This window comes from Pteropus medius, unplaced genomic scaffold (assembly GCF_902729225.1).
Source record: "Pteropus medius unplaced genomic scaffold, Ma_sr-lr_union100, whole genome shotgun sequence".
In the NCBI taxonomy this organism is placed as follows: Eukaryota; Metazoa; Chordata; class Mammalia; order Chiroptera; family Pteropodidae; genus Pteropus; species Pteropus medius.
Genome location: NW_024341756.1, coordinates 1,123,817 through 1,150,874, shown reverse-complemented (window position 1 = coordinate 1,150,874; position 27,058 = coordinate 1,123,817). Strand labels below are relative to the sequence as shown.

Below are 27,058 nucleotides of genomic sequence, written 5' to 3'. Positions count from 1 at the left end.
TCGAGGTCTGTGACTGTTAACTGAGACTTGTCAGAGACACCACACAAAACCTTGAGGGTGCTGCTGTTCTTTGGAGTAGATGGCAGGGCAGCTTGCAGAACCTCTGGTCACCTGATAATTTGAGTAGGAGCAGTATTTTTAAGTGTAAAATAAGCTTTCTCCAAAATTCAAAATGTCTTACCAAAAATTATGCCTTTCTTGGTGATGCATTATCTTGACCCTGACAGTGAGGGAAATGTCCCAATTCTGTCCAAGGCCAGAAGCTGGCAAACATTTCCTGTAAAGGTTCAGATAGTAAATGTCAGGATAATTTAGGTTTTGTGTGCCGCGTGGTCTGATGAAATTATTCATCTGCTAACAGACTGGCCATAGACAAGACATAAATGAATGGGCATGGTTGTATGCCAACAAAACTTTACAAAAACAGGCAGATTTGACCCATGAATCCTAGTTTGCCGATCCCTGCCCAACTATTAGACCTTAAAAATTTCTCTGATGTGGCAGAGCCTTGAATTTTTCCACCCTCTATCACACACATCTTCCTGGGGCATCCAGAATACTTGCTACTTTCTCATTTTCCAAGTCCCATGCACATGTCATTAATATAGTGGATTATGATGAGGTGATCAGTGAATGCCTCTTCAGACACTATAACAGAAAGCAGGAGTTACTACAGCCCTGGAGAAAGACAGGAAATGTGTCCTGATGGCCACGTTATGAGATGGTAAAATGTTTAATTTCCTGCTTGATGCTGACTGAAGAGAATATAGTCAATAGGTCAGGGGCTTCCCAAGTGCCAGAGGCTTGTTGATCTATACTGGAGAAGACACCACATTAAACACTGGGCTGTGATTGTGGCAACTACTTAATTAAATTCTTGGTCATCAGTCATCATCTGCCAGAATCTATTTCCTAGGACCAGACAGACTAAAAGGGCCTATGCTTGCCTTTTTCAAGTCTTCGAGCATGGCCCTAACCTTAGACATTGCACACACTTTACAGCACCTCTTATTCAGTTTTGGATGGGGAAAGCCATTTATGAGGTTCCTTTTGGCCTTTCCTACTGTATGGCTATCCACGATGCAGAGACCCAGTGTGGGGGCTTTTCAACTGCCTCGGGTAAGCCTTCCCACTGTTAGGGAGATAATCTGAGGGGTCTGCAAACTGGTTTGATCCATGGTGAGGTGAGTGTACCCAGGAATCCATTTGTCATCTGGCCCATGTTCCTACTCTTAACAGAAGAGCCGTGATGGCATTTTGGATCCCTTGATATCATTATCAACTCAGAACCCGTATCTAACAGCAGTCAAGAGACTTGGGTCATTTCCTTCCCGTCCTCAGAGATTTACGGACTCTTATATACAATTTGCTGCAATACTGCCAGGCCCTTCCCTCCTTTTAATTGGTCTCTGGATCTGAGACCTGTCTGTTCTGGAAATAACTAGAATTAAGACCTTGATTTTCAATCAGCTTTCTGGTCATGTGATCCCTGGACCAGAGGTCTAATAGCCTTTGTCAAAGATCAAGACCAGGTAGGTCATGGCCCCTCACTGCCTTTTGAGCTTTGCTGCCTATTTTGTCAGTCATGCTAACCTCACATTTGATCATTGATTGCCCTTACCTGGTCTCTGATCTTCTGGAATCCTGTTATCCTTATTTTCTCACTGCCAAACTCAAGAGCCTCCATTAAGCTTCTGAAAATGCTGGTGCACCTCACTAGCACATTCCTTGTCAATTTAGCTAAAGTGTCCTTAGGCTCCGCCTTTTCCAGGCAACATTTTTCTTCCTTCTGTAGTGGGGACTCTCCTGTGCTATGCTCAGACCTGATAGTAGTTTTCTGCAACAGGAGAAAGGTCAGCAAACTTCTCTTACAGGATTAAGTATTTAGATTTTGCAGGCAGGCTGAGGCAAATTTGAAATATTCACATTGACAAAACTCAAAATAAGTACAATATTCTGTACTACAGAATATTTTGGGGGAGACATTTTTCTTAATTGGAGTTTCCTGCCATCAGTGACTCAGTGGGTCATGGAAAAACAGGTAGCAAGCTGATTTTCAATCTAACCTGGAAATGGACTTGGAGCCAGCTTAGAGGGGGTAAAAACCAGCTTACAAATCACCTTAGGTGAGACCTCTGGATAGTCTTTTTTTCTAGTAAGAGGGGGCCACAAATGCTGGCCCAGATTTCAGGGCCACCTAGCACATTCCCCCCGATTTTCCATCCCAGTTTGAGACTTGTTCCGTATCTAGACCCTAAACTTAGCAAAGATTTACAGAGAGCATATGTACTTCTTCAAACTTTACTGCCCTATCAAATCTTGATCTTTCATGGCATCCTTGCCTGTCATAAAAGGTTTCTTCAAATGCCCAGGTTCAACACCTGGGTTTCTCTGCGTCTTCCTTATAGCTTAGACCTTTGCTTCTCTATGGCAGATGCCTGAAACAAGTGGGCAAGCCCATGGAATGAGCAGACCATGTAAACATGCCTTTAACACATATATGGTCTCTGTCTCCCTAGAATTCTCATTCTACCCAATCTTCGGATATTCCTAGTTCCACCTATGTCCTGGTAATTACGGCATTCCTGGGTGATGCTGCCCGAGTCTGCAGTCCACTCAGTGGGAATGATTAGCAGATAAGGTGGGCTTGGAAGGCTCAACTAGGTCAAAAAAGGATGGAGCAAGAGTACCTATAGACTTTTAAAACAAAACCCTTGGGGGACCTAACCAATTGAAGATACCAGATTATGATTCTTAAATGGGTCAAATTAGGTATGGGAGCTACATTCTATGGCTATTAAAAACAAACACAATTGGGAACATCACCAATAGGAGCTTAGCTATCAAGCAAAGTTTGCTTTCCTTTTGAAATAAACTCCGTTCACATTTTAGTCTTAATGGTTTTATTTAGTGCATGTCATAAAGTAAAAAGTGATGGTAATGAGCCACTTGCAGAAGTGCCTGGAATTCGGACACTACTTTCCACTGCTAGGCAGATGACAATTTTCTAACAATTTGGAAACAAGTCTCTAAACTTGAGATTATGTGTATCCTGCAATAACCTGTAATTGCTAACCCAGGGGTGTAACCTATATAAATAACCATTAGGTACGAAAAAAAAGAACGTTAAATCAGCACATTTTGTATTTAAAAATCTGAAACATAACTCACAAATATGTGGCACTCAAAACTAAGGATTTCTAGCTATGAAAAATGGATGTGGCACCAGCAATAAAGGGACCAGGACATTATAAACAGCTGAAGAACAGATGTTTCTTGTTACCATTTCCACCACTCATATACTTAATACTTTTAATGCTGGACTTTCAATTTATCCTCTTTGTAAAAATATAAGAAAAACCAGACTTCATGTGCTAAATTATTTTGAAATTTATGAAATAGTATTAAAATGAATTCTCTTCAACCATCCAGTCATTTTGCTACGTTTTGGTGAGTATATAGTCTATGCCAGTCATTGTGAAAAAGTCTTTATTTTAAGAAAAAAATTTAGTTAACAAAAAATTTTAACAAATTTCACTTAGCAAAATACACCCAAAAGGAAATCACAGTACAAAGAAAGTATTAAGTCAAGGCCTCACCAATTCCTACAGTATTAGTAATGTGTCTCAATTTTCAAAACTAACTTTTAAAAAGCTTAAACTTAGCCTAAAAGATTTTAAATGAAAAAATAGAATGAACAAACATGAGAAATGTTCCTCTTTGAATTAGGGATCTAGCACCTTGAGTTTTCCAAAAAGCACATCTCCCCAATGTGTTCATGGTGATATGGTGTCAAAGATCCACATTTGATGTACTTAAAACTACTTTAACTCAAATAACATCACTCTTAAGTACACTACCAAAATATTGCGAAAAGCTGAAAATAGTTTTAGATTACTCAACATCACATGCTAGAAGAAAAGTTTGCATGAGAAAACACTGAAGAGGTAATTTTTTAATCCAGATTTCACAAACTCATGGTGCAAAATGGGTCCCACAGCTTCTTCTAGAGTAATAACTGCTTTTCATTGCTTGTTGGCTGCCTGTGAAAATTTGAAACTCGAATGCTCCTACAAAAAAACTAGTCATATCCAGCCATGCTGTTCTGGCCACTGTAGCTAGCCCCATAACAACCACTCACAGACTGGCTCTCTAGGCCACTGTAAGTGGACTGTGCTGACACCCCCATGCCTTGCATCATCTGGCTGCTATATGCCCCGTTGCTAGCCCCTGTTGTGGAATTCAAGAAAAGTTCTATGTATCTGTGTTGCATGTTGGCCCTGTCTTTGGACATAGCTGCCACAGCTTCTTCGTGAGTGGCAAACTCAACATCAGCTTCACCCGTCACTCTTCCATCCGGGCCAATCTCAATATGGACTCTCACAGGGTTAAGTGGAGAGAAGAAGTTGTAAATGTCGTTCTCTGTGGCTTTGTATGGCAGCCCCCTCATGTGGACACAATGTCCAGTGGTGCTCTGGACAGTGAACTCGCCATCTCCATATCTGTGATCATACATCCCTGAGAGACAGTAGCTGAGGTCTCTCCCAAACAGGTCGGTGGTAAAGCCGTAGCCATCACTGAGGCCGCTGTACTCCTCATAGCCCCCATAGCCTGCACTGTAAGCACCAGACCTCATCCTCTCCAGGCCCGCCTGCTTGACAATGCCAATATATCTCCTGGCTGTGCCGGGGCGGTCATAAGGCCCTGGCCGCTGTACAGACATGAATTTCAGAGGGGGATCCGAGTATGACCTAACTTCTTCCTGACTGCTCTTGAACACTTCAATATACCTGTGCCCTATCCTCTCCTTGTGCTTCCCTAGAGCCTTCTCAGCTAACTCCTGTGAGGCGAACTGCACAAAGGCTTCCCCTGTAATCTTGCCCTCAGGGTCCACAGGTAATGTGATCCCGTTTGGCACAATTTCCAACCCTGAGAAGAACTGAACGATTTCTTCCTTGGTGCATCCAAATGGGAGTCCTCGAAGCCGCACGAAGCCATCATTGGCAGTGTCAGCACTGTTTGGACCGCTGTGCTTCAACACCCAATCCATTTCGGTTCTATGGGACTTGAACACCTCAATATACCGGTGTCCCATGCTTTCCCTGTCTTTTTTAAGGGCCATTTTTACATCATCTTCTGATTCAAGTTCAACAAAAGCCTCACCACTCTGCCTGCCTTCTCTAGTGTAGATGAAATGAATGCCTGTGGCCCCATCATGAATTATGCAGCCGGAGAGGAAATTCTGCACATCCTCAACAGAGCAGGACCAGGGCAGGCCACGGAGCTTGACCACAAAGCCTTCACCTCCCTCGGGGCCCAGCATCATGGACACTTGACAGGGCAGACTTCAAACGAGCTGAGGTGCCGCTTTTTGCGCTGAAAAGAAAGCAAAAACTACGTAACTTCCCCTTTAATGTGTATAACAAGAATATGCAGTAAATAGTTTTCTTCATTTCATAGATGAGAAGGGTAAGTGAAGCTGAAATACACCTAAAACATTTGAGCTGAGATTCAATCCCAAGTGTCTCCAAAAATGTAGATATCATCCATAGACTAAAACAAACAACAAAAACACAAAACAAATGGGGTGGGGTGTCTTAAATAAATAGAATGGAGGATAAAATTTGAAGACCAAAATAGTGATCTGGAAGTTTCAACTAATGTCAAAATCTATAAATTTTAATGGTCAATTTTAAGTTCTAGAAGGAAGAAAATGAATTGAGGCAACATTCATAAATAGTAAGAGAACTCAGAACTGGAAAAAAAAAGATGAGATGTATTACTGCATTGTTAAAGGCAAGAGGACAGGTATAATTTGGTGCCTTGAATATAGAGGAATCTAAAAATCAGGTTAGAGTGAGAGCATTTTCTTATTATCTATTTACTCCAGAATGTGTCATGATGAAATCTGGTAGTTCATTTCGAAACAATTTGTATGCACCTCCTTCTTCATTGTTATGTGCCCAGTAAAAAGAACCTTGAAAGATTCCAAGTATCTGACTGTTCCCAGGCTGTACTGAGTGGCTCAGCGAAACACAGTAGGGCAAAATGGTTCCTATTTTGGACCAGGCAGTTCTTTGTTGTGGGGGCAAGCCCATGCGTTGCAGGATATTGGGTAGCACTACCCACTAGATGCCAGTAGAACTCCCCTCCACTCTGGTGACAAGTGAAAATGTCTCCAGACATTCCATGGGGGGCGGGGGGGGCGGGGAGGGAGCCGGCGGGTAAAACTGCCCAACCCCAAGCAGTTTGGGAATGACTAGTGAGGAAAATCAGGGGCCTTCAATACTGCCCAAAGTTTCACAACCCTCACTCTCCTGAAGCCTTTAGATGCCTGTGCTAATTTCGCATGTTCTAAGCTCCCCTCACTTCTGTTCATCTACTTAAAACGGAAATAGGGATTGCATGAGGAAATGCCAAAGTCTACAAATTTTATAAACAAGGAGTTGCTTCTTTTTATACCTGAGATCGTTATCTACGACTGTGGTCTGGTCTCAACTCTATCCAACCTCAAGAAATTACTTATCACACTAACACCATGATCTCCTTGCCAGTTATTTCTAACTTTGCCTCCAGCTCCTTGCCAATTTGCTTTCCCTTTTAGTAAAGTCTCAAAAGGCCTCTAATCACCCACCATTAAAAGTGCATGATCTCACTCTGCTGAAGACCTCCACAGCAGAAAAGAGAACAAGTATTTTCTTACCTTCATCTTATTTGTTCCCACAGAATTTAACCACTCCCTTTGGAAATCCCTTCTCGCCCCTTGGCTCCTATGATAGAAACGTCTCCTGTTTTCCCATTAATTCCTAGATACTCCTCTCGGCCTCTTCCTTTAAGTCTTTTCTCTACATTCATAACTGTAGAGAATCACCGGGCTTGAGCCCAGTCCTTTTAGAAAAGTCAGCCTCACCTGATCACTACGACCAGCACTGGGCTGAGGACATCCTAGTCTCCAGCCTTAGGCTCCCTGAGGCCCAGACTGGTATACAGAACTCTACTCCATAGCTTCTAAGTACCATAAATGAATGCAGCATTTTTCTCTGAAACTTCTTTTAGTATCCAGGTTGCAGCATAAATGACTTTATGTATTATCAAGAGGCTCCAGAAGGAAACTGAAGTAATCATTGAACAACTTCTCTCAAATTCAATAAATTAACCTCAGGTGATATCATGCTCCACTTTCACTCAGTAACTAAACCCTATTCTGTAACTCTTGACTTCGACAAGTAATAAAAGCTTCTTACAGCTCTATACTCACTCCCAGCACATTGTTGCATGGCAAAGTATGAGCTCAGCAATTTCTTCCTTTGCAATATGAATGATCAAATTGTCATTTTATTTTTCCTGCTTAACTTTCAGATTTCCATTTCCCATACCAACAGCCCATTCCAAGATGCTTGGATCTGGTTCTTAAATTTCTCCAAGCATAATGGTTAGCCTTTACTGCAACCCAATCTGAAGCTCTGCCTGAAATGTACCAGGCTTTCTGCTCCCTTGGATTTGACACGCATGTTAATTCTCTCTCCAAATATATTAACCAAACCTTCTGTCTAGCTAAATCCTACTAATCCTTAAGGTCTCAGCTTGAATGTGCCTCCATTCCAAAAGAACTTCTTCAACAAACTCTTATGGATTCTTTGCTCTCATAGCATTCTTGCTGTGGTTTGTTTAAAAGTGTCATCAAAACTGCATCGAAAGCCTGCAAGGACAGACAGTCCTTTCCTTTGGGTCAATGTTGCCCCACCCCCAGCACAGCAGGCCAAAGATTAGCAAAGGATTAACTGATCACCAAGGGGGAAGGGGGGCAGTCAACACTTCCCTCTAGAATATGGTAGTCTAGTTAGGCTGAAAAACACATGCAGAAAGCATAAAGACATTTTAAGAATTACGTAATTAAACAAAAAAACCCACAAAAAATTTAAAATGTCTCCTACAGTACAGATAATATATTGTTTCAGAAAATGTTTCAAAAACATTGATTTCTTTGAAGGTGAAGAGCATTCTTTCCAAAAATGTCTATATTTAAACATTTATTGTTTACTTTTACTGTAAAAGTCTACTGATTTCTAATGAAAACTGTGACTTTTATTATTCTTCTAAACTTTTGATGAAATTCAAACTTAATTTTTGATGGTAACATAATGCAATATCCTCACTTTTGTTCTCAGAATTCTCTACATTCACATTCTTTGCAGACTTACACTACTTTGAACATTAACTGAAACTCAGAAGAGTGCTGTGCAGTTCTGCTAAATGCTAAAGCTAGCAACAAAAAAATTTTTTTACTTCACATTCCTAAAAGTTTCTGCCTGAATATAATTCAAATACAAACTAAGAAATTATTTTTCTTAAAATAATAGCTCACCTTAAAGAACAAGGGGAGATGCCAACAGTCGGAGACACTCCTAGCAGACACGAATTATCCTAAAAAAGAGCGACAATGGCCGTCTTGTCTTAGTGCCCAAGCACTCACCAGAGTGACCCCGAGGTGGCAGTCCCCAGACTGGGCTGAACTGATGGGCTCCCGGAAAGAAGGCAGAGTTGGGGACACCTGGCCCACCCCCAAGCATTTAAAAGGTTTACTTTATAGGGTAATACAGAATATAACGGCAGGAAAGCTCCCACTTCCCCTGATGAGACTTTCCTGAGTCTCTACAAAGAAAACCTCGGTAAGAAAATTTAAATATCGAAGGCAGATGAGATTTCGTCCGGGTGGGGCAAGACCAGAGCTGTCCCAGGAATGGGAGGCCCGGGGCACCCGCAGCCAACTAGTGTGAGACCCGTTCTGTACTGGGAGGGAGCCAGGCGAAAGGTTTGCTAAAAATCGTTCAACAAGATTTACAATTTACAATAATCCCTGAGCGGCAGAGAGGAGATAAAGCTGCCCTCAAAGACCTAGACTATGTACTGAAATCCAAGGAATACGTCTGAAAACTAAGCTGTCTCCTCAGTTTTGGAAACTATAAAGACCTGGGAAAGTCAAATTAATTTCGCTGAGAGTATTGCCTTAAAGATAGTATTTGCCTTGTATTACTAGTGTCTCGTAATTATGAGAGACACCATGGGGCGGGGGCGAGAATCCTGTATAAATGTGAAGTATTAAGTATAAAATGGCAATTTGAGCTGGGGCCGAGATTCTGCATTTCTAATAGGCTGTCTGGACTCCTAAGAGGCTCTCGCGAATGTACTCCTCATCACTCTACTGGTTAGACAGGATTTAGTTCGGTTTCAGGTAGATCCAATCACGATAAACTGGGTGCGCCTCGGCGGGCCAGAGCTGATTAGGTTCATCTAAGCAGTAAACAGGGCGGATTAAACCGCACCTCCCATCTTCTAGAAGGTTCGGGGACCAAAAAAAACCGGTGGGCTTTCCCCTCCTTCATAGCCCTGTTCCAGTGAGAGTCGAAGGGCATTTTCGCCAGCAGTAAATGAATTTTAACCTACAGTTGGCAGCACGCACAATCCAGATTGCCCCGGACGTCTTAATTGCTCAAAAAGTTCTACTCCTAAATCTCAGCCCGTGGGAGACGCCGCCTCGGGGTCACGCAGTTGACTTTTTTGCTGAGACTTACCGCTAAAGGGAGCAAGGCCGATTTATATTTTCATCAAACGAGCGCGGTTTACAGCAAAAGGGCTCCAATTCCACCCGACGCTTAAAAACGCAGAGGGCTCCGTGGGAAGTCCAGGTGCATCTCCTGTTAACCTGAAATTGAAACTGCCTGGCTGTATGTAGGCACACGTTCCGCGAGGCTGAAGCGCAGCCAGCCACCAGGGGCGCGTCGGAGCGATTTCGGAAGGAAAGGAAGCCACGGTCTCGAACACCGAGCTCCTGGGACTAACGGGGTGCCGGGAAAAGAGGCATGAGTTCGCCTAACCTCCAGCTGGCGCCCCGACAGTCTCCGTCGGCCCAGAGGGCAGTAAGGCCAGGCCCTTGAGCGCCCCATCCAGAACCTGGGCTGAGTCAGCCGGCGCTTCCGGGGCGGGGCGAACTACGAGGGGGAGGGAAGGCGGGAGAGCCTCCCTAGCCGCGAGCAGGGGGGAGGGGAGAATGGGCGTAAGGGAAGAGGACAGAGTTAAGGGTTCCCCTCCTGGCGGTGGGAGGGGAGCCCCCGTATCTGGGGGCGTAAGGGAGAGACTGGAAGAACTGTTCTCGGGCCAGAGACGAAGTGGGGAAGAGTTCTTAGGCCGGGCTTCCCGGAGCCACGGGGAAGGGGCGGAGCTCTCGATCAAGGGGGGATTCAAGGGAGGCCGGGGAATAGTTCCTGGGACGTGTGGGGAGGTCTGCAGGCCGGAGACTTCCTGGGGCGGGGAGGAAGGAGATTTCCGGGACAGCGAAGGGGAAGAGTGCGGAGGGGCGGTTGTGGGGAAAAGCTTCCCTACCAACAGGCGTAGTGGGTAGCGGGTGGGGGTCGTCCGCCTGCGGCAGCTCACCACGACAGGTCCGGAGTCCTTAAGGCCGGCGCACGGGGCTGCGTTCCGGAGGCAGAGGCCGCGTGACTGAGAAGGCGGCGAGCCGGACGTAGGTCACGGGGTGTAAAGGAGGAAGTGCCACTGACGGGCCCGCCAAGATGTCACCAATGGAAACGCGTCCTGCAGGTGCGGCCCGCGGCGTCGACCAAGGCAGGAAGTGGGGGGAGGAGAGAAGAAAAGCAACGGGGAAGACCGTTCTGAGAGAGTTCTCATGAAAGGTGCTAGGCTGGGGAAAAGTCCAATGTGCCAGCGGGAGAGGGGGGAGGATGGGAGGACTGGCAAGGATTACGTGGAAGGAGAAAACGTTAAAAGAAAAGAAAACAAAACAAAACAAAAAGAACAAGTAAACAAAAAACCAAACATCTATGCAGGCAGGAAGAATTTAGAATAGCAACTGGTGGATATACAATACCTTGGTTTTCTAGATCTGACCACAGACTCGTTAGTTTGCATAATTAGTAAAAGATTAATTTTAAAACATGCAGTTCTTAAACCTAACAAGCAATTACATTTTATGAACCTTTAAATCCTAATTCAAATGAACAAACGAAAACAACTACAAGGCAATTGCAGTAATGTGAACAGAATGAATTTTAGTTGTAATTATGCTGCTGGGGTTTGATAACTGAAAAGTTAAATTTTTAAAAAATCTTTGAAAGTCATTTAGAGAGAGACGGAGTACAGGTGAAACAGCATGTGTCATAATTTAGTAACTGAAGCTACCCGGAGTTTCACTATACTTTTATCTCTATTTTTTACGTTTAAAATTATTTTTAAAAGAAAAACAACTTTAAGAATCTACTTAGTAGAAATAACTACTAAATTATAGGAATAACAGGGAAGGAGGAAGGTACCTAGAATATGGTGATGTAGTCTGTAAAGTAAGACGGTAGGAAACTACGAAGACATGGGCCAGCCCTTCAATAAATTAACCGCAACGGAAAAAACCAAGGGGGGCATTTATTAAATAAAAGAAATTTAAGAGTTTTATCAAGGATTCACAATGCATGGGATATACTGGATCTTGATTCAAACAAACTGATAAACATGAGAGTTTTGCATTACTAACTAGAAACTTGTTATTAAAGTATTATATTTACTTATTTTAGATGACAGAATTGTAGTTATGTTTAAAAATAAAGGAATTTTTAGAAATGCATTTTGAAGTATTTGTAGATGAAACAGTGTGATGGCTAGGATTTGCTTCAAAAGTAGATGAGAAATGTAGAGAAAAACTGCTCATAATTGGTAATTGTTGAAGCTGGGAGATAGGATTCAAAATCTGATCATCCCTCAGAAAGTGAGAAACAGAAACTTACACATTCAAGAATAGTAAAACAATACCCTGAGAAAAAAAATCCACAAAATTGGCTTGTTTTTAGAAATAATCTCAACAGAAATGGGCACCCTGATTGCTTCATAAGCATTTATTTAGCTTCTTAAAATCCTCTTTATAATACATTCTTGGTAATATGACTGGGATATATTTTCTCACTTATTTTATTTGAATGTATTTGTTGCATTTAAGTAGTTTTACATGAGCCTTCCTGGCTTAACTGCTTGGTGACACTAGCAAGGTGAATGTTAATAATTGATCAGTCATGATAATGGTTTCTACCAGTGAAGGAACAACATGTACAGAAGACACAGGGCAGCATGCTGTGTTGAGATAGAAGGCACCTGAAAATACCTGCAGCCAGGACTGAGTGCAACAAAGGAGGGAAGAGGATGATGCTCCACAGCCTTGAAGGCCTGCGTTGTATTTTGGACATTATTCGAAGACCAATGGGAAGTCATATAATTTTTTTCAAAATGTATTCTGAGTTCTGCTTTTCAACAGAACAGTGTTTACTGCTGTCTGGAAAATGAATGGTGAGAACAGGCATGGAGATGAGATGGAAAGGAATTAGATAAGTTTAGGAAGAATTGATGGTACTCTGCAATAGAAGCAGTGGTGTAAACTGAAGTGCATGAAAGGATTTGAGTGCAGTAGGTAACATTAACCAAACTTTGAGCCATTCATTAACCAAGATACATTGTGCACTGAAAAGATACAGGCATTGTGCTAGGTCCATAGAACAATGAACTAAGAAACCAATAAATAAATGTCCGATGACAAATTCTTAAATGACCAAAAACTAGAAAATGGTGATTAATTTACATCAGGGTTCTGAGGAAGTTACATTTAAAACAACTTAGAAGCAATGAAGAGGTATGAATGTGAAACACTCCCCCCACCACAACAGCTAAGTTTCAAAGATCATATTTTTTTCCCATTGTATATTTCCCTCCTTATTCTCCTGGATACTTGTTCAAATTCTTTATGTTTTTAAAATAAAACCCTTTACCAGGACATGTTTTGGTGTTGGTTGCTTTGTATAAATACTTTTACTTTGTGGTAAGTCCTTTTAATCTTTATATTCAGTTCTTATTAAATCTACAAGAGAATTTTAGATATCATTTCTGCTGCTTATGTCTGTTTTCCACTTGAGCAGATAATCCTGGGGAAGAAGCAAGTCCCTGTCGTGGACAGTATGTGTGCAGAACCCACATCCCTATTTGTAATGTTTTCCTGCTCCACTAGAAATTATATTGAAAACCTCAAGTCTGTTACAATCCAGCAATTTTATAAAGCCCCGATTTAGTAGCTTTTAAACATTTCTTGCTGTTAGGGACTCACTTGAAAATATAGTGTGGGCCTAGACCAATTAAAAAGCAAAACAAAAAAACACCCACACATGCTGTTGCACCTAAATTTCAGGGGGCTCATGCATGTGAAGTGTGATCTAATTTGCACAACATGCCAAGTTCAATGCTCAAAACCACCTGAGAAGTGGTAGATGGATCATTAAATACATTAACATTTTAACTGTTTATTGCTATTACTACACTTTTATCCATCATAGGAAATATTGTCATGATCTGTAAGCAAGAGGAAAGCTGTTTTAACTATTAGGCCCTTTATTTACTGTAGCTACGTCTAGGGTAGCAATATACTGGTTTTCCTCAGTGTTTCTCAAAAGCATTAAGAAGCAAAACTAGTACAATGTGATGTTAGGTAAAATTATATCTGTAATGCTTGTACTGAAATTAACATAAGAGAAAAATTTTTACCCAACAGACAAGCAACCATTGCTCTCTGTTTTAACTTTAATAATTTTTAATTTTATGTAACGAAAAAAATATTAAACATACAATATTTAAGTCATATTTTATATGTATTTTTTATACTAAATCTTATATATAGCCCATATCAATTTGGCCTAGCCACATTTCAAGTGCCTGGCTAGTAGCTGCCGTATTGGACAGTCATTGCTCTGTTTTACTGATCACATTTTGCAGGTGACTCAAGAACCTAAAGTTACAATAGAGAAAATTTACAAGTATCAGGTGAAGTCTTTAGAACCACTGCTAAATATAACACTTCTCCATTGAGGGAAAAATGTAATCATCTGTATTAATTGGTAGTGCTCTCCCCATAGTAGGAAACATGATTCTAGTCTATCTAAGAAATGGGTGTGTATGGGGGGGATGAGATTCCAGTAAAGAAACTACAGTTGCTAAGAGGACAAGTCTCCCTACCAAGTTTGTTGTAGCTCTCTCCTCTGAAGCAAGCAGCTCCTGAGTGGGCAAGCAGTCAGATTTCTGGAGTTTATGGTCTCCAGGGAGATCTTTGCAGTACATGCCCAAGGACCCCTCAAGAAGGTGTCCCTCAGGGGGCCTAGAGCATCCTCCTGGGGCTCTGTGGAGAGCTGATGATACTTTGTCAGGTCCCATGCAGCTGCTGCAAGAGTGGAGAATGTTGTAGCACCTTGTGCTCAGTGTTTGCTGCTCAGGGACCACACCACCACAGCACATAGTCCTGGGGGACTGGAGTCATAAGGAGGAAAGGAATATGACAATGTACTTAAGAAGGGCTCCAGCACCCAGAGAGAATACCACACATCAGACAATAGCTTAGAACAGCAGTTTTCAGAGAAAAAGTAGTGCTGGACAAAAATTCTAACTTTTAACAAAAAAACAAAAAAAAAGCACTTTCAGATTCTCAATTAGAAACTTAAACTTTCTCATACTAAAAATTGAGTTTCAAATTTATAAAGTTAGTAATGAATTGAAAGGATAATGGCCTGAAAAACCAAGTTGAAAAAATATCTCAAAGATTAAAAAAAAAAAAACTGAAATGGGAAAAAGATATGAAATTTGGAGTACATAAGATATAACACCAGACAGGAGAAATAACATGTGAATAACAAATGGAGGCAAGAAAACAAAGAATGGAAGGAAATTTTCCTAGCTTGATATAATCATGTAGTTCCCAACAGATATTTTAAAGGGACAACCCAAGGCATATGTTGGTAAAACACTTAGATTTTTTAAGTATAGAGAAAATCTGCTTTGGAAAAAGAACAAGTCAGGTACAAAGAATAGAAATATGGTAGCCACTAGCCACATGTAGCTACCGAGCACTTGAAATGTGCTGTAAGTATAAAATGTACTCGGAATTGCAATGATTAAAACAAGAATGTAAAATCTCTCATTTAAATAATATTGATTACATGTTAAATGCTATTTTGGATGTACTGAGTTAGTAAAAATGTATTAACATATACTAAATTAAAATATTAAAAGTCTCCTAACTCATTCTACAAGGCCAGTATTACCCTGTGTTATGGGCTGAATTTTGCCCCCAAAATTCATATGCTGAAACCCTAGTAGCTCAGAATGTGCCTGAGTCTTTACAGAGGCAATTAAGTTAAAATGAGGTCATATTCCAATATGACCGGTGTTCTTACATAAGATGTCTAGAACATATATCCTTTCCTCATGGCCCTCAAGGAACCAGCCCTGCTGACACCTTGATCTAGGGATTCTGGACTCCAGAACTGCGAGAGAATACATTTCTATTGTTTAAGCCATCCAGCCTGTAGTATTTTGTTTATGGCAGCCCTAGTGAACTAATATACTGACACTAAAACCAAACAGATCACAAGAAAAGGTTAACTACAAATACCCCTTACAATTATAGATGCAAGATTCCTCCACAAAATACTAACCAAATCCAGCGACATATAATAAAAAGGATCATACACCACGACAAAGTGGAATTTATCCCAGAAATGCTTAACGGTTTTTCAAAATGATCCAGAATTAGATAGTGGTAATTGTTTTTACATTTTTGTGACTGTACTAAAAACCTCTGAATTGAACTCTTTAAAATGAAAAAAACAATATTTGTCATTCATATTATAGTTCTATTGGACAGTGCTATTCTACCAAATATTATGTCAAGCAGAACAGAGACCTCAATTAGGGAAGATGAAGAATGGAAATGGCAATGATGGTCTTCTCTGCAATGTAAATACAGACTTATAAGGAAAAAGATAGGAATTTGTAATATTCAAACTAGGTGACAATTTTTGAAAAAGGCACATTATCAGGAGAAACCTAAAAGGAGTTTAAAATTTTTCACTCTAATCTGTCATCCTCCCCTCAATTATCACTTTTTATTTCCTGTTTAAGAGAAATTTTCCTAGCACAAGGTCACGTGGATTTTTAACTTATAAAGCTCTGTCGTTTGCATCTGCATTTTTACTTTTGATCTACAATCAACCTGAAAATGATTTTCCATTTCCAAGAGTTTTAGAATTAGTTTATCAAGTTTCACAGGCTAATTTCACTCATGAACTCAGAGGAAAAAAAATCCTAAATAAATATTAGCCAACGATTATTAGCCAAATTAGCCAAGTCTAGCAATACACAAAGTAATAATATATCATGACCAAGTTGGGTTTATTCCAGGAATGCAATCGTAATTCATCATTTCAAAGTTAATTGTCACTGCAATTTGTTCACAATGACAAAGGCAAAATATAAGTTAACTAAGAATTTTTCATGTTTTATGAGAAATACTAAGAAAAATCCTAAATAATAGAATAGAAAATAGATGAATTCCTCTATAAACTGAGAGCAGGGAACTTCCTGACCATGACCCAAACACAAGAACATAGGAAAATACTGGAAATTTTGATTACATTAAAAACTAAGCCTCTTATACATGGCTAAAAACACTGTAAGCTAAGCAAAAATACGAATGATAAAATGGGAAAGATATCTGTAATTTATTTCCTGTGTTATTAATAAAAAGCTTGTAAAGAGAAAATGTCCAACAATCCAAACAAACAATAAGGGCTAGTGGTATGGACAGCTGACAGAAAAAAAAAAGCCTTTAAACATGAAAAGATGCTCAACCTCACTTACGTAAAATAAACGAAAATTTAAAAATTTTAAATGAAATAACACTTCAAAATGCCTATCATTGTCAAAAATACAGAAGTTTGCTAACACAATGCCGTGGCAAAGCTATAGATAAAAAGCAGGAACTCTCAAATACTGTTTGTGGAAATAATAAACTATATGGTTCTAATCCTATAATGAAAAAAGAGAAAAGACATCTGCAAACAATATTCTCTGCACTATTTTCAATAGGAAAAGACCAGCAACAACCCAATTGCCCATTGCTATAGGTCCTGTCAAATAAACTTTGGTGGATCCACTTAATGAAATATTAATATCTTAAACCAATGAAGCCAGGAACCAATATGAAGGGCTCCCACTGGCCAAAAAGTGTATCATTTGGGAACTAAAGGGAATAAAACCTACATTAAAACACATCCTATATGTTAAAATCCATGACTGCGTAACGATACCAGTAAACTGTCTTTGGCACATGGTAGAGATTCAATTTATTATGCTGGGTATTGATAAACCTAAGGAAGGAATCAAAACCTGCCTTTTATAAAGTACATCTTAGAGCAATGAAATAACAAAAAAGTTTCCTAGGTATTCCTGCTAATAAATGAGAAGGAATATTTAAAATACATAAACTATTTTGGAAACCATTAGCAAAACAATGGGTCTAGGGAATGATCAAAGGCTGCTAACATCACAAAGGGGTAATCTAACCAATCAATATGTGCCCTCTGGCAGTACACAGTACCTCAAATAATAATTTCCTTAAAAAATCTCTGGAAGCAGAACAGCCTCTAGCAGTAACTACCATTTTATAGGAGATGCAGAGTACAGATTCAAACACCACTGGAGGAATGCAATCAAAAACACCCAGGGAGGAAGCAACTCTACATGACACAATCTGATTTGTTCAACAAAGAATCTTTTAAGAATGGAGAACCTCTAGATCATCACTAATAAGGTAACCACTTGTCACACTCGAAATGTGGCTGGTACAAATTGAGATGTGCTGTAAATATAAAGTACACACTGGGTTTTGAAACCTTAGTTTGGAAAAAAAGCAAAATATAATTTAAAAATTTACATGATGAATATTTGGGATATATTAGGTTAAACTAAATTATTAAAGTGAATTACATCTGGTATTTACTATTAGAAATGTAAAATTACGTATGTGGCTTCCATTTTATTTCTATTGAACAGCACTGATTTGGATTAAAACATAATTTAAGAAATACAATCTACCAAATATAAGGTGGCACCAGCTGTATGAACATTTATTAAACGATCGGATATACTGGAACACTGGGTATTTGTTGATATCAAAGAATTATTTCTTTAGAAGTGCGATGGTATTATGGTTACATGTTAAAAGGTCCTTAGAAATACAAGCTGCAATATTTATGGACAAAAATCTTATTATGTCTGGGATGTGCTGCAAGATAAGTCAGGCTGTTCTTAGTTGAATCTGGTTCTCCCTCTGCCCTGCCTTTTCTCTTCCACAAGAACTCTGGTTCAGGGCAACCATGTTGGGGAGGGCTGTCCTAGTCCCAGCTGTGTCACTGGGCAAGTGACTTATGTCCTGGCTACCATTACCTCATCTGTTAAATGGGGATAACAGCAATATAGCCTGATCATGAGCATGTGATTAATAAAATGTTGTACAACACCTTGCGCTGTGCCTGGACCCAGTAAGGGTCAATTAATGTGGTTCTACAAAGAGCCTCGAGTGCCAGAGCTGAGATTAGGGGAAGGGAAAATGTCAAAGTGGAAGGACGCCCCGCTTCCCGTTACTGCAGCGGTTCAAGGACCTATCCTGATGGGAACCATATGTCTCCACTTTCTCCTTCAGTTTTGGCTTTATACAAGAACTAACCCACCTGTTTAATCGATCTTTTCCTTTAAGTCAACTCATATTTTTACTTGATTATTTTGTTTACTATTAGCTTTGTTACAATAGTCTTTTAAGGGGAAACCAATCACTTGTCAATTTAAAAAGGTAACAAAAGAAAATACTATAAAAAGAATGTTATTAAAAATTTTTTAAAAAACTAAGACCAATAACATGGCAATAACAAACCTAATCGATTTACACTAACGCATATAGGAACATGAGATCCCCAAGGCAAAGGATGGATTCGCTTGACATGTGACAAAGCATTCTGCCAATATTCATTAAAAGTAAAATTTTGCTCACTTATTTTAAAATGAAGAAAACTCATCTAGAAATTAGCACCGAAAACATCACTTTTCACTAATAGATCCTACGGTATTTTTGTCTTACCTAAAAATTTTCATTGCTAAAAATTCAGAAAACTCTCCCTGCTCCACCGGGTTCGGGGCACCTAAGGGCCGCCCCTAACCTTCAGGCGCTTCGGCCCTCCTCCTCCCAACCCGGGTGGACCCGCGTGGTTCCAGGAAGCAGCCGCTGCCGCACCGTCTCCCCTCGGCGCGAAGCCGATCGCGAGCTCCTCTCCCGCCATCCACCCGGCCCTCAGTGGCAGGCATGAGCCCTCGGCGCCCCGCAAACAGTTGTGAAAAACAGGTAAGGAAGCACGTTCATTCTTCCTCGGGCTTCCAGGGCAAGAAAACTATCGCAATGGACGTCCCGCGGGGACCGGCCGGGCGGCAGTCTCACAGGTTCCCAGAAAAGGGAGGGGGGCTCTTCCGGGCTTGTGGATTCCCAACCGTTTCTGTAAGATTAAGGTCGGTGGGGTACCCGCGACTGGCGCGGCGTCACCCAGGCCACCTTCTGTGAACCACACGGAACCCGGGAAGCAGAGGGAACAGTGCGAGAGTCAACAGCGTCCAGAAGTTTCTTAGGCGAAGTCAAGAAACAGCAAATATATCCAAAGATACAAAGAAGAAAAAGAAAAGGAAAAAGAAAGGGCCGCTAATCAAGCTCGCTCAGAAGTATGATCACCAGGCAAATACATACAACGGGAAACAAGTTTCAGCCAAAATACAGACACAGTACCTCTCTAAGCAGGAGATGAACGCAGACAGGCGCTCACAGCACACACGCCGCACCAAGAGGAAGAAAGGCCGCAAAGGCCGAAAGTGAAGGCCAGGCGAGCGGGAACGTGGGAGGGGGAGGAGTCAGCTCCCAACCAGTCCAGTGCAACTCCCGGGCGTTTCCAGCCACGTGGAGGTACTGCTTTCATTTTTAAATGAACTCCCTCTCCGATCATAGCCCGGTGCCTCACCCTATTCCCGGTAGGGGCTCTCCGGCTCTGCTCCCCCTGGAGCCCACATGAGGCCCTCCCTTCCTCCCTCGCCGCGGACCTTGCCTCTCCTGACCCCAATCTCAGCCCCGAGATCAGGGCTCCGACCTGAGGCTCACCTCCCACACACCCAAATCTCAGCTCAGCCGCCCAACCTCTAGTGGGCTCAGCCCCCCGTCAGTATCCGGATGTGTGGCCCTTGACCTCAGACCCTTTCTCCCCTGACCTCAAATCACAGCCCCGCCGCCCAAACCCCTTAGGGGCCCAGTCCCGGGTTGATCCCGGGTAAGCTGCTCTCGGCCTCGGAGCTTCCACCCGTCCTGCCCCTCACCTCACCTCGGGCTCCGAGTCTCCACGCTCCCGCTCTTCACATCCGGCACCTCGGACGTCCCTCTGAGCACCTAGAGGAGGGTGGAACGTGGGAGACTTGGCAGTTGTAGCTGAGGCAGTTGAAACTTGTTTACCATCACCATGGAAACCCCTGGCAGCGCGCCCTGGGCGTGGCTTTGGGGGGGAAGTCAGGCGCGCGGCCGGCCTAAGTCCACAACTCCCGCCCGTCGTGCGCACGCGGCGCTTCTGGAAGCGCCGCTACTCTGAGCGTGCCCGGTCCACACTCAGCCCTGCGCCCCAGCACCCAGGAGCCCAAGCCCCACCCTGCTTCTGGCTTCCCGCGCGATCGCAGGTCAGTTTCCCCACAGAACCCCACCTTCTCCAGGAGGACGCGACGCAGTCCTACTCTCACTACGGAACCGGAAAGACGCAAAGACCGTGGCGGGGCGGAGTCTCCATGTCAGGCGTCCGGGGGCGGGGCCGCGAGGGCGCCATTGTGACGCATCTGGAGCGGAGCTGGGGATTGGTCAGCGGGACGGGGGGGTGGGGCCGGAACGCAAGGAGAGGGCCATGCGTGGAGGGGAGCGGCTCTGGAGGTGAAAGGTCAGTCGACCCCTCCGGAAGGCGCTGACTGGGAGAACCCCCTCAGTGAGCCCAGAGGACGCAGAATTGAAGACCAGAGTGAGAGAAGCAAATGAGAGTTGTTTTCTGCCGAGGAAGAAAGGGAACTGAGGATACCGGAGATGGATAAAGGAGGCTCTGAGGGCAGGATTTAGGGAGGAATTAACAGGTTGAAGTTGCTCACGTATTTATCACTTGGGCTAAGAAGACTCAAAGCCTCTGAAGGTGACCCAGAAGACCCAGGGGTAATGCAGCGTTTTTAGTTGAAGAGTGCCTGAGCCGATCGGCTGGCTAGCTGGAAATGGCTACCCCGCCTGAGGCGGTGGAGCAGATGTTCTTGATATGTTATAGAGTAAATTATTACCATTTTATTTTGGAAAATGCCTCATAAAGAGGAAAAAAAATCAAGGCATGCATCACAGGTTAAGCAGATTACTTTAAAAACCACCATTTTAAATTAAGAGTGCTTGGAATAATGTCATTATGATTGGCGATGATAGAGAAAGGAGCACAGTTTGTCAAAAGAAGCTGTTTCCAAGAAAAAAAAATGGAGAGAGGAGCTGTTTGAGGAGGTGAAAATGTACAAAGTGAAAATCAGGCAAAATTACAGAAAATGGGTCCTACAAAAATCGTAGGTATTAAGAAACCCCACAATAACTCCACAGTTCATGCTGTAGAAAAGTCTGTTTCTGGACAGAAATTTTGTGTACCCAATCTGAGGCAAATATTAAAATTATACCAAAAAATTGCGATGCTTCCAAATTTAAGGACTGTGAAACCAGGTCCAAGAGATATATTCATGTAGTCCATTAAGAGGGCCTCTGAGCCAAGGGGGCTCTTTGATCTCAAGTCTGACAGTTCATCATTCATCAATGATGCAATAATCTTTTTTAGTCTCTGAATGAAAGGCTAGGGCCTTGGCCTGATTGTGAGCCTGCCCCTAGTCTAAAAAGTCATTCCAGGAGTCCACTATGATACAAATGCCAGCATAGTCACATATAGTCCCTCTTCCACAGTGAGGGCTGGAATTGTTCATTGGTGCCAGAGATCCCAGGCCTTTTTCACAAATGTCTGGCCTATCTCACCAACTGGAGAATGCTTGCAACACCTGGTCTACTTGGACCACCTCAGCTGTGGGGCCATAGGGGCCTCTACCCTTTCTTTTCATCTCTGTGTCCAAAAAGTGTCTCACCTAAACTCTGAAATCTAAAGAGACTTTTTTTTTTTTTTGATTCTTGAGAGTACCTGTACAGAGATGCACCTCTAGGGTCCATGGTTTAAAAATTCAATTCACGATAAATGAAGATCACCCCAAGATGTATCCTCTTACAGATTGACCTGCCTGTTTATTGCCTGTTGTTTATGTATCACAAGTCTAATAACTTTCAATATTTTAAGTTTTAAACTCCTCTCTGAAAATCACTAGTCCATAACAAATGATACAGAGGTATTGTCTAGAGTCTATTAAAATTTTCCAGTTGATAACCCCTGAAAAAATACTTTTTGAATTAAGCTTTGACCACACCCCTTCTCCAGGAGAGTGCTAGTAGGCAAACAGGATCACCACAGCTCAGTGAAGGCTCTTACTCAAAATCACAGTATCTGTCAATAATAGCTAACATGTATTGCACTTCACTGCGCTTTGCACTATTCTGAATACTTAATCTCATTTAAGCATTGTAACACAGCAGTAGATGTTATTACTATCATTGCACTTAGAGGAAGGAAACTGAGGTACAGAGTTGTTAAGGTAACTTTCCTAAGGTCACTCAGCTTGTAGGTGGCAAGTTTGGGTATGGTGCTGAGACATTCTGGTTCTAGAGTCTGCACTCTTAACTGCTGAACTCGAGCCCAGTGAGAGGTCTTTCAGGCTGGCTCACAAGTTCCTTCTCTGCCTCCTTTTCCCATATGAGAGAAGGACAGAATGAACTGAGAAAGCAAATTGAACTTTCCAACAACAGTATAGGTCCTGTCCGAATGTAATGTTTCACTCTGAGGCCAGGTGCTCTAGTAGGCAGAGATGAGGAATAAGATAATCCAGGCGGGATGCAGGAAAGTCAGCAGTCACAGCTTTGTCTGATTAATTTTCTTGATCAATATAGAAAATGCATCTTTGAAGTGGCACCAATGCTTATTAAGAAGTAAGTCACCACCACAGAAGGCTGGATCTCTGGGTATGAAGTTCTTTCAGGGTATTTTACAGTACTTTCAAACAGCACTTTGTGTTAGGGGTTATGGCATCCCCTGAGCCTGATGGTTACTTGCTTGAAATGGTGTCTTTGCCTAGCAAAAGACTGCAAGTAGAGACTGGGGAGTGTTCAGTGGCTGCCTTACTTTGACCATTTCCTCAGCATGCTGGGCCTGCAGCAAGCCCTGGCTTGGACGTTGGTGAGCTAAGGTCTAGCTCTCCATTCCAAGTTGTCAGCTTTTAGCCTGCTGATGAGTTTTCCCACCCCAAAATGTGTACAGTTAGACATCTTCATTTCTATGAGGACTCAGGAGAGTCAGAAAACATTTGGATCAGTGTACTGTTATGTCAATTATAAAACTGGAAAAAAAGAAAGGATGTGCTAGGTGCAAGGCAGCTTGCAGCTTCTCTCTGCCTTTCACAGCAACTTCATTTAAAAAATTGTGCATATTTAAAACAAAATTATAGCTATTGTACAAATATGAGATATTGATATTTTGAATTATTTCTTTGTTTTTGGACAAAAATTACAGATAAACAGAGGTGCTTTTCAATTCTTTAAAAAGCAATTATACAATTTTTGAATGATGAAACATTTCAAAATTTGAGAAAAATTTTGAAGATAAAATATAGTCAGTGGGGAGTATCGAAGTTTTGAGATCAGAGGAGTAACAAAATGTGTAGTCCATTTACATAAATTTCCTTAAAAATATTGCTTCCTGTAATATAGTTTATGTGGGTAGGTGTGTGCTATCTTGATCCAGTTTTGAGGCCTGGGCTAGAGGCTGGTCGGTTCCTCTTCTTGAATAGCTGATTAAGTCCATACCACTAAACAACTCCCTTATCAGGCTCTCACACACTCTGTGCCACAATATACCTACCCCAATTGCCCCAGGGCCAGGTATCGGACAACGAAGGATAGCTCCTGTGCCCCAGAGCTCACTGAAATTATTCAAATTAGCCAATTCTAAACCTGTTTGCCCTAATACTTTCCTTCCAGCAAAAGCCACAATGAAGGTGCTTGCCCTCAGTTTGCCCTCACTCTGCCTTGTGACTGACCTGGTGCTTCCCTTGGGTGGCATGCTGTGTTCCCCCAAGAGCTGTGAGTATTAAAAAAATGGAAAATTCTTTCTAGTTTCTCTCTTGATTTGCATCTGACTTCACCATACCTCACCCAAGATAATATGGTTAAAACAGTTCCTTTCCACTGCAGCTACTATTTCAAAATCATCATGATTGGATTGGTGAAAGGGAGCTTGACACTGAGGTGCCTGCATTAGCCCCACATTCCTCCTGAGTACTAGCCCCTCAGCCTCTTGCCTCTGGTTCTTCTTTGTGCTCCCCAAAGGCAAATGAGCAGAGGCCAAGGTTGGCCAATGATTCCTGATCTTCACTTGGGAAAGAGGTAATAATAGGTCAGAAGTGTAAGCCCAGGTTATGTGGGTTCCAGTCCTCCCTCTGAAATCTGACTATATGTAAACATTTTTACTACTTATGCTTTTGCTAGAAGTTCTCTTTTTTATCACTTGGGATTTTTTTAAGCAGCAGTATGTCCTGCTAATATTACATTTTGAACACTTTATTTATTAAAAAATAAACCCCAAGTTTTATCCTGGAAAAATGGAACAAATCTGAGATTTTTATCTTCCTAAAAGGAGTTCTTAATGTTGACTTTGAAAGTTTCTGACCTAGAACAGAAAAAATAAGTTTATAAATTAAAGATCAGTTAAGTAAAGTGGTTTGGTGTGTGTGAGTGGTAGTGAGAGAGAGAGAGAGAAAAAAAAAGATGGGATAGGGTTTACTCCTGTTCTGTACAAGGAAGAAGAAATCCAAACTTTTCTGCATCACAGCCTCAAATCAGGAGCCACTAAAACTTCCTGGACTCTTGCTCTTGTCAGGGCACCCCAAGGGGTAGGCCATATGGGATGCTATAAAGAAACCAGGGGCTGTGGCTTCATGCTGTATCAGCCTGCCTAAGCTAAAGGACATTGCCCAGAGTTTCCTTCCCTATGTATTTCTGGTTGGGGAGGGAACTATGAGAGAGATTTTTGCGTGAGATTTTGGGCATGGAACCTGCTGTCCCTTATCCTCCTTGGTGGACGGCAGTAGCCAGCCTTTCAACTGCTTCACCTCGTGCTGGATCCTGTTTTAACTTCTCTGACTCTTTGGCCAAGTGTGTGTTGAGCTCGGCAAGGAAGGGTCTTCTACTAGACGCCCCCACTACCAAGGTCAGAAGCAAGGAGAACAAGGAGAACTGAGTGAATTCAGCTCCAGCTGACTTGTGAGTTCCAGCTTGTTCTTGTTGTCCTCCACTTTACATTCATCTTCCCTTCTGTTTAACTAGCTCCCACAGTGGCATAACTATCAAATCCCTGTAACAAATTATACATACACATCTCTTGGCGGTTCTGTTCCTCTCTTTGAACCTTGATAGATGCAGAAGGCCACTCAAAGTTTTAGTTGTACCTATACAATAAATGGGTACTTAGTGACATGGCTGAGTTCTTAGTGCTCTCCTACTTAACACATCTGGGAGAGAGAAATCACCTGATCTGACAAGCAGTTAACTCTGCTGCCTTTTTGACCTATGGCAGCAGAGCTTTTTTCTTTTAAGTAGTCCAGTGTACATTTTCCTAAAATGATGTATTCTGGTATTGTGATTAAATGTGCAATATATATCTATATACATTAAGAAGTTCTAGAAGGTTGTACCTGAAAATGTTAACAGTGATTTCCGCCATGATTCCCCTCTTCTGAATATTGGGAGAACCACCTGTTTCCATTATTCTAGCCCTTTGTCCTTCACAGTTTCTCCAAACTTTGGGGCCTCATTGCAGCAAACTCATTTGCAGGTTGTCCGGGAGCCTTCTGAAACAAGCTGTCTCTCTTTGTTTTTACAGGACTCAACTGCCTATTATTAACGTTAATTTTTCTGGATACCACCAAAATCTGAGGAGCATTCTCCGCATCAGAGAAAAAGTTCTTACACTCTCTTGAATGACCATTTTATAGGAGTGGAAAAAGTGCTAATAAAGACTGAGTCATCTACCTTGTTAACCTTAATGCCTGTGACTCACCAATTTAGCTGTACTTTTATGTATATACTCTTGGAAAAGAGCAGTGACATAGAAAACTAATAGAAATATTATCAGAAAGATAATATTACTTTTATGTATATGTTTATTCTTGCACTTGTAAATAGACTGGCAAATCTAGACATTACTGCAAACCAATTAACGAAGCTCCCATGTAGATATGACTCAGAAAAACAGAACATTGGGCAGAACCTCATCCCTTTCCTTACCGTACACCTCAACTCCACCTCCTTTCTCCCTGGAAATAAGGCAACTGTCCTCTTAGGTGGTTATAAGTTTTCTTGCTTTAGACATTCTCACTTCCTTCACCGCCCCTCAAAACTAGATATCTTAAGTCAGGGATCCCCAACCCTCGGGCCATGGAACCGGTTCAATGGCTTGTTAGGAACCAGGCCACACAGCAGGAGATGAGCACTAGGCAAGCAAGTGAAGCTTCATCTGTATTTGCAGCCACTCCTCAGCACTAATATCACCGCCTCAGCTCCGTCTCACATCATCAAGCATTAGATTCTCACAGGAGCACTGGTCCTTAGTGCCAAAAAGGTTGGAGACCACTGCCTTAAATAGTTAAGAGGTTTCAGGCTACAAGAAGGTGAATAAATATGCTTCCATAAAGTATTTTATTTCCCTCTGTTTAATTACATTAATAAGAATCTGAAAGCAATTTTGGAATTGTCTATGGAAAATTTAGACTATTCTACTTGTCCTCGCATGCTTGGTAGGCATCCGCTGAATGTCGTGTGGAACACGTGTTCACAACTCATAGTAACCTTGAGAGATGGATAGTTTTATATCAATTTTATAGGTGAGGGACTTGTCTAAGGACATCCTGATAGGAAGTGACAGATCTTAGATCTAAACCAGCCTGTTGAACCCTCAAG

General features: G+C 41.9%; 1 protein-coding gene and 1 long non-coding RNA gene across 12 annotated transcripts; one reads left to right on the top strand and one right to left on the bottom strand.

The window, feature by feature from the left end:
• Window positions 1-2,886: 2,886 nt before the first annotated feature.
• On the bottom strand, window positions 2,887-20,735 carry HNRNPF (heterogeneous nuclear ribonucleoprotein F). 11 transcript variants are annotated; one of them, XM_039852888.1, is made up of 6 exons: window positions 20,650-20,735; window positions 20,280-20,344; window positions 10,381-10,590; window positions 9,573-9,715; window positions 8,366-8,424; window positions 2,887-5,376 (listed from the first exon to the last, which is right to left on the bottom strand). In XM_039852888.1, the coding sequence occupies exon 6, from the start codon at window positions 5,324-5,326 to the stop codon at window positions 4,082-4,084; it is 1,245 nt and encodes a 414-aa protein (XP_039708822.1). In that variant the 5' UTR covers window positions 5,327-5,376; window positions 8,366-8,424; window positions 9,573-9,715; window positions 10,381-10,590; window positions 20,280-20,344; window positions 20,650-20,735; the 3' UTR covers window positions 2,887-4,081. The 11 variants fall into 11 exon arrangements, with proteins under 11 accessions (XP_039708822.1, XP_039708814.1, XP_039708832.1 ...); XM_039852880.1 differs by having other exon boundaries at window positions 9,573-9,703; XM_039852898.1 differs by having other exon boundaries at window positions 10,432-10,590.
• LOC120594835 (uncharacterized) lies at window positions 18,349-26,145 on the top strand. Its single transcript, XR_005650712.1, has 4 exons — window positions 18,349-19,264; window positions 24,083-24,184; window positions 25,257-25,363; window positions 25,983-26,145. It is a non-coding gene; the product is annotated as an uncharacterized LOC120594835 (long non-coding RNA).
• Window positions 26,146-27,058: the final 913 nt, after the last annotated feature.

Bases quoted from the DNA above. Each gene is read 5' to 3' on its own strand.
- HNRNPF (XM_039852888.1), bottom strand. From the start codon at position 5,326: ATGATGCTGGGCCCCGAGGGAGGTGAAGGCTTTGTGGTCAAGCTCCGT.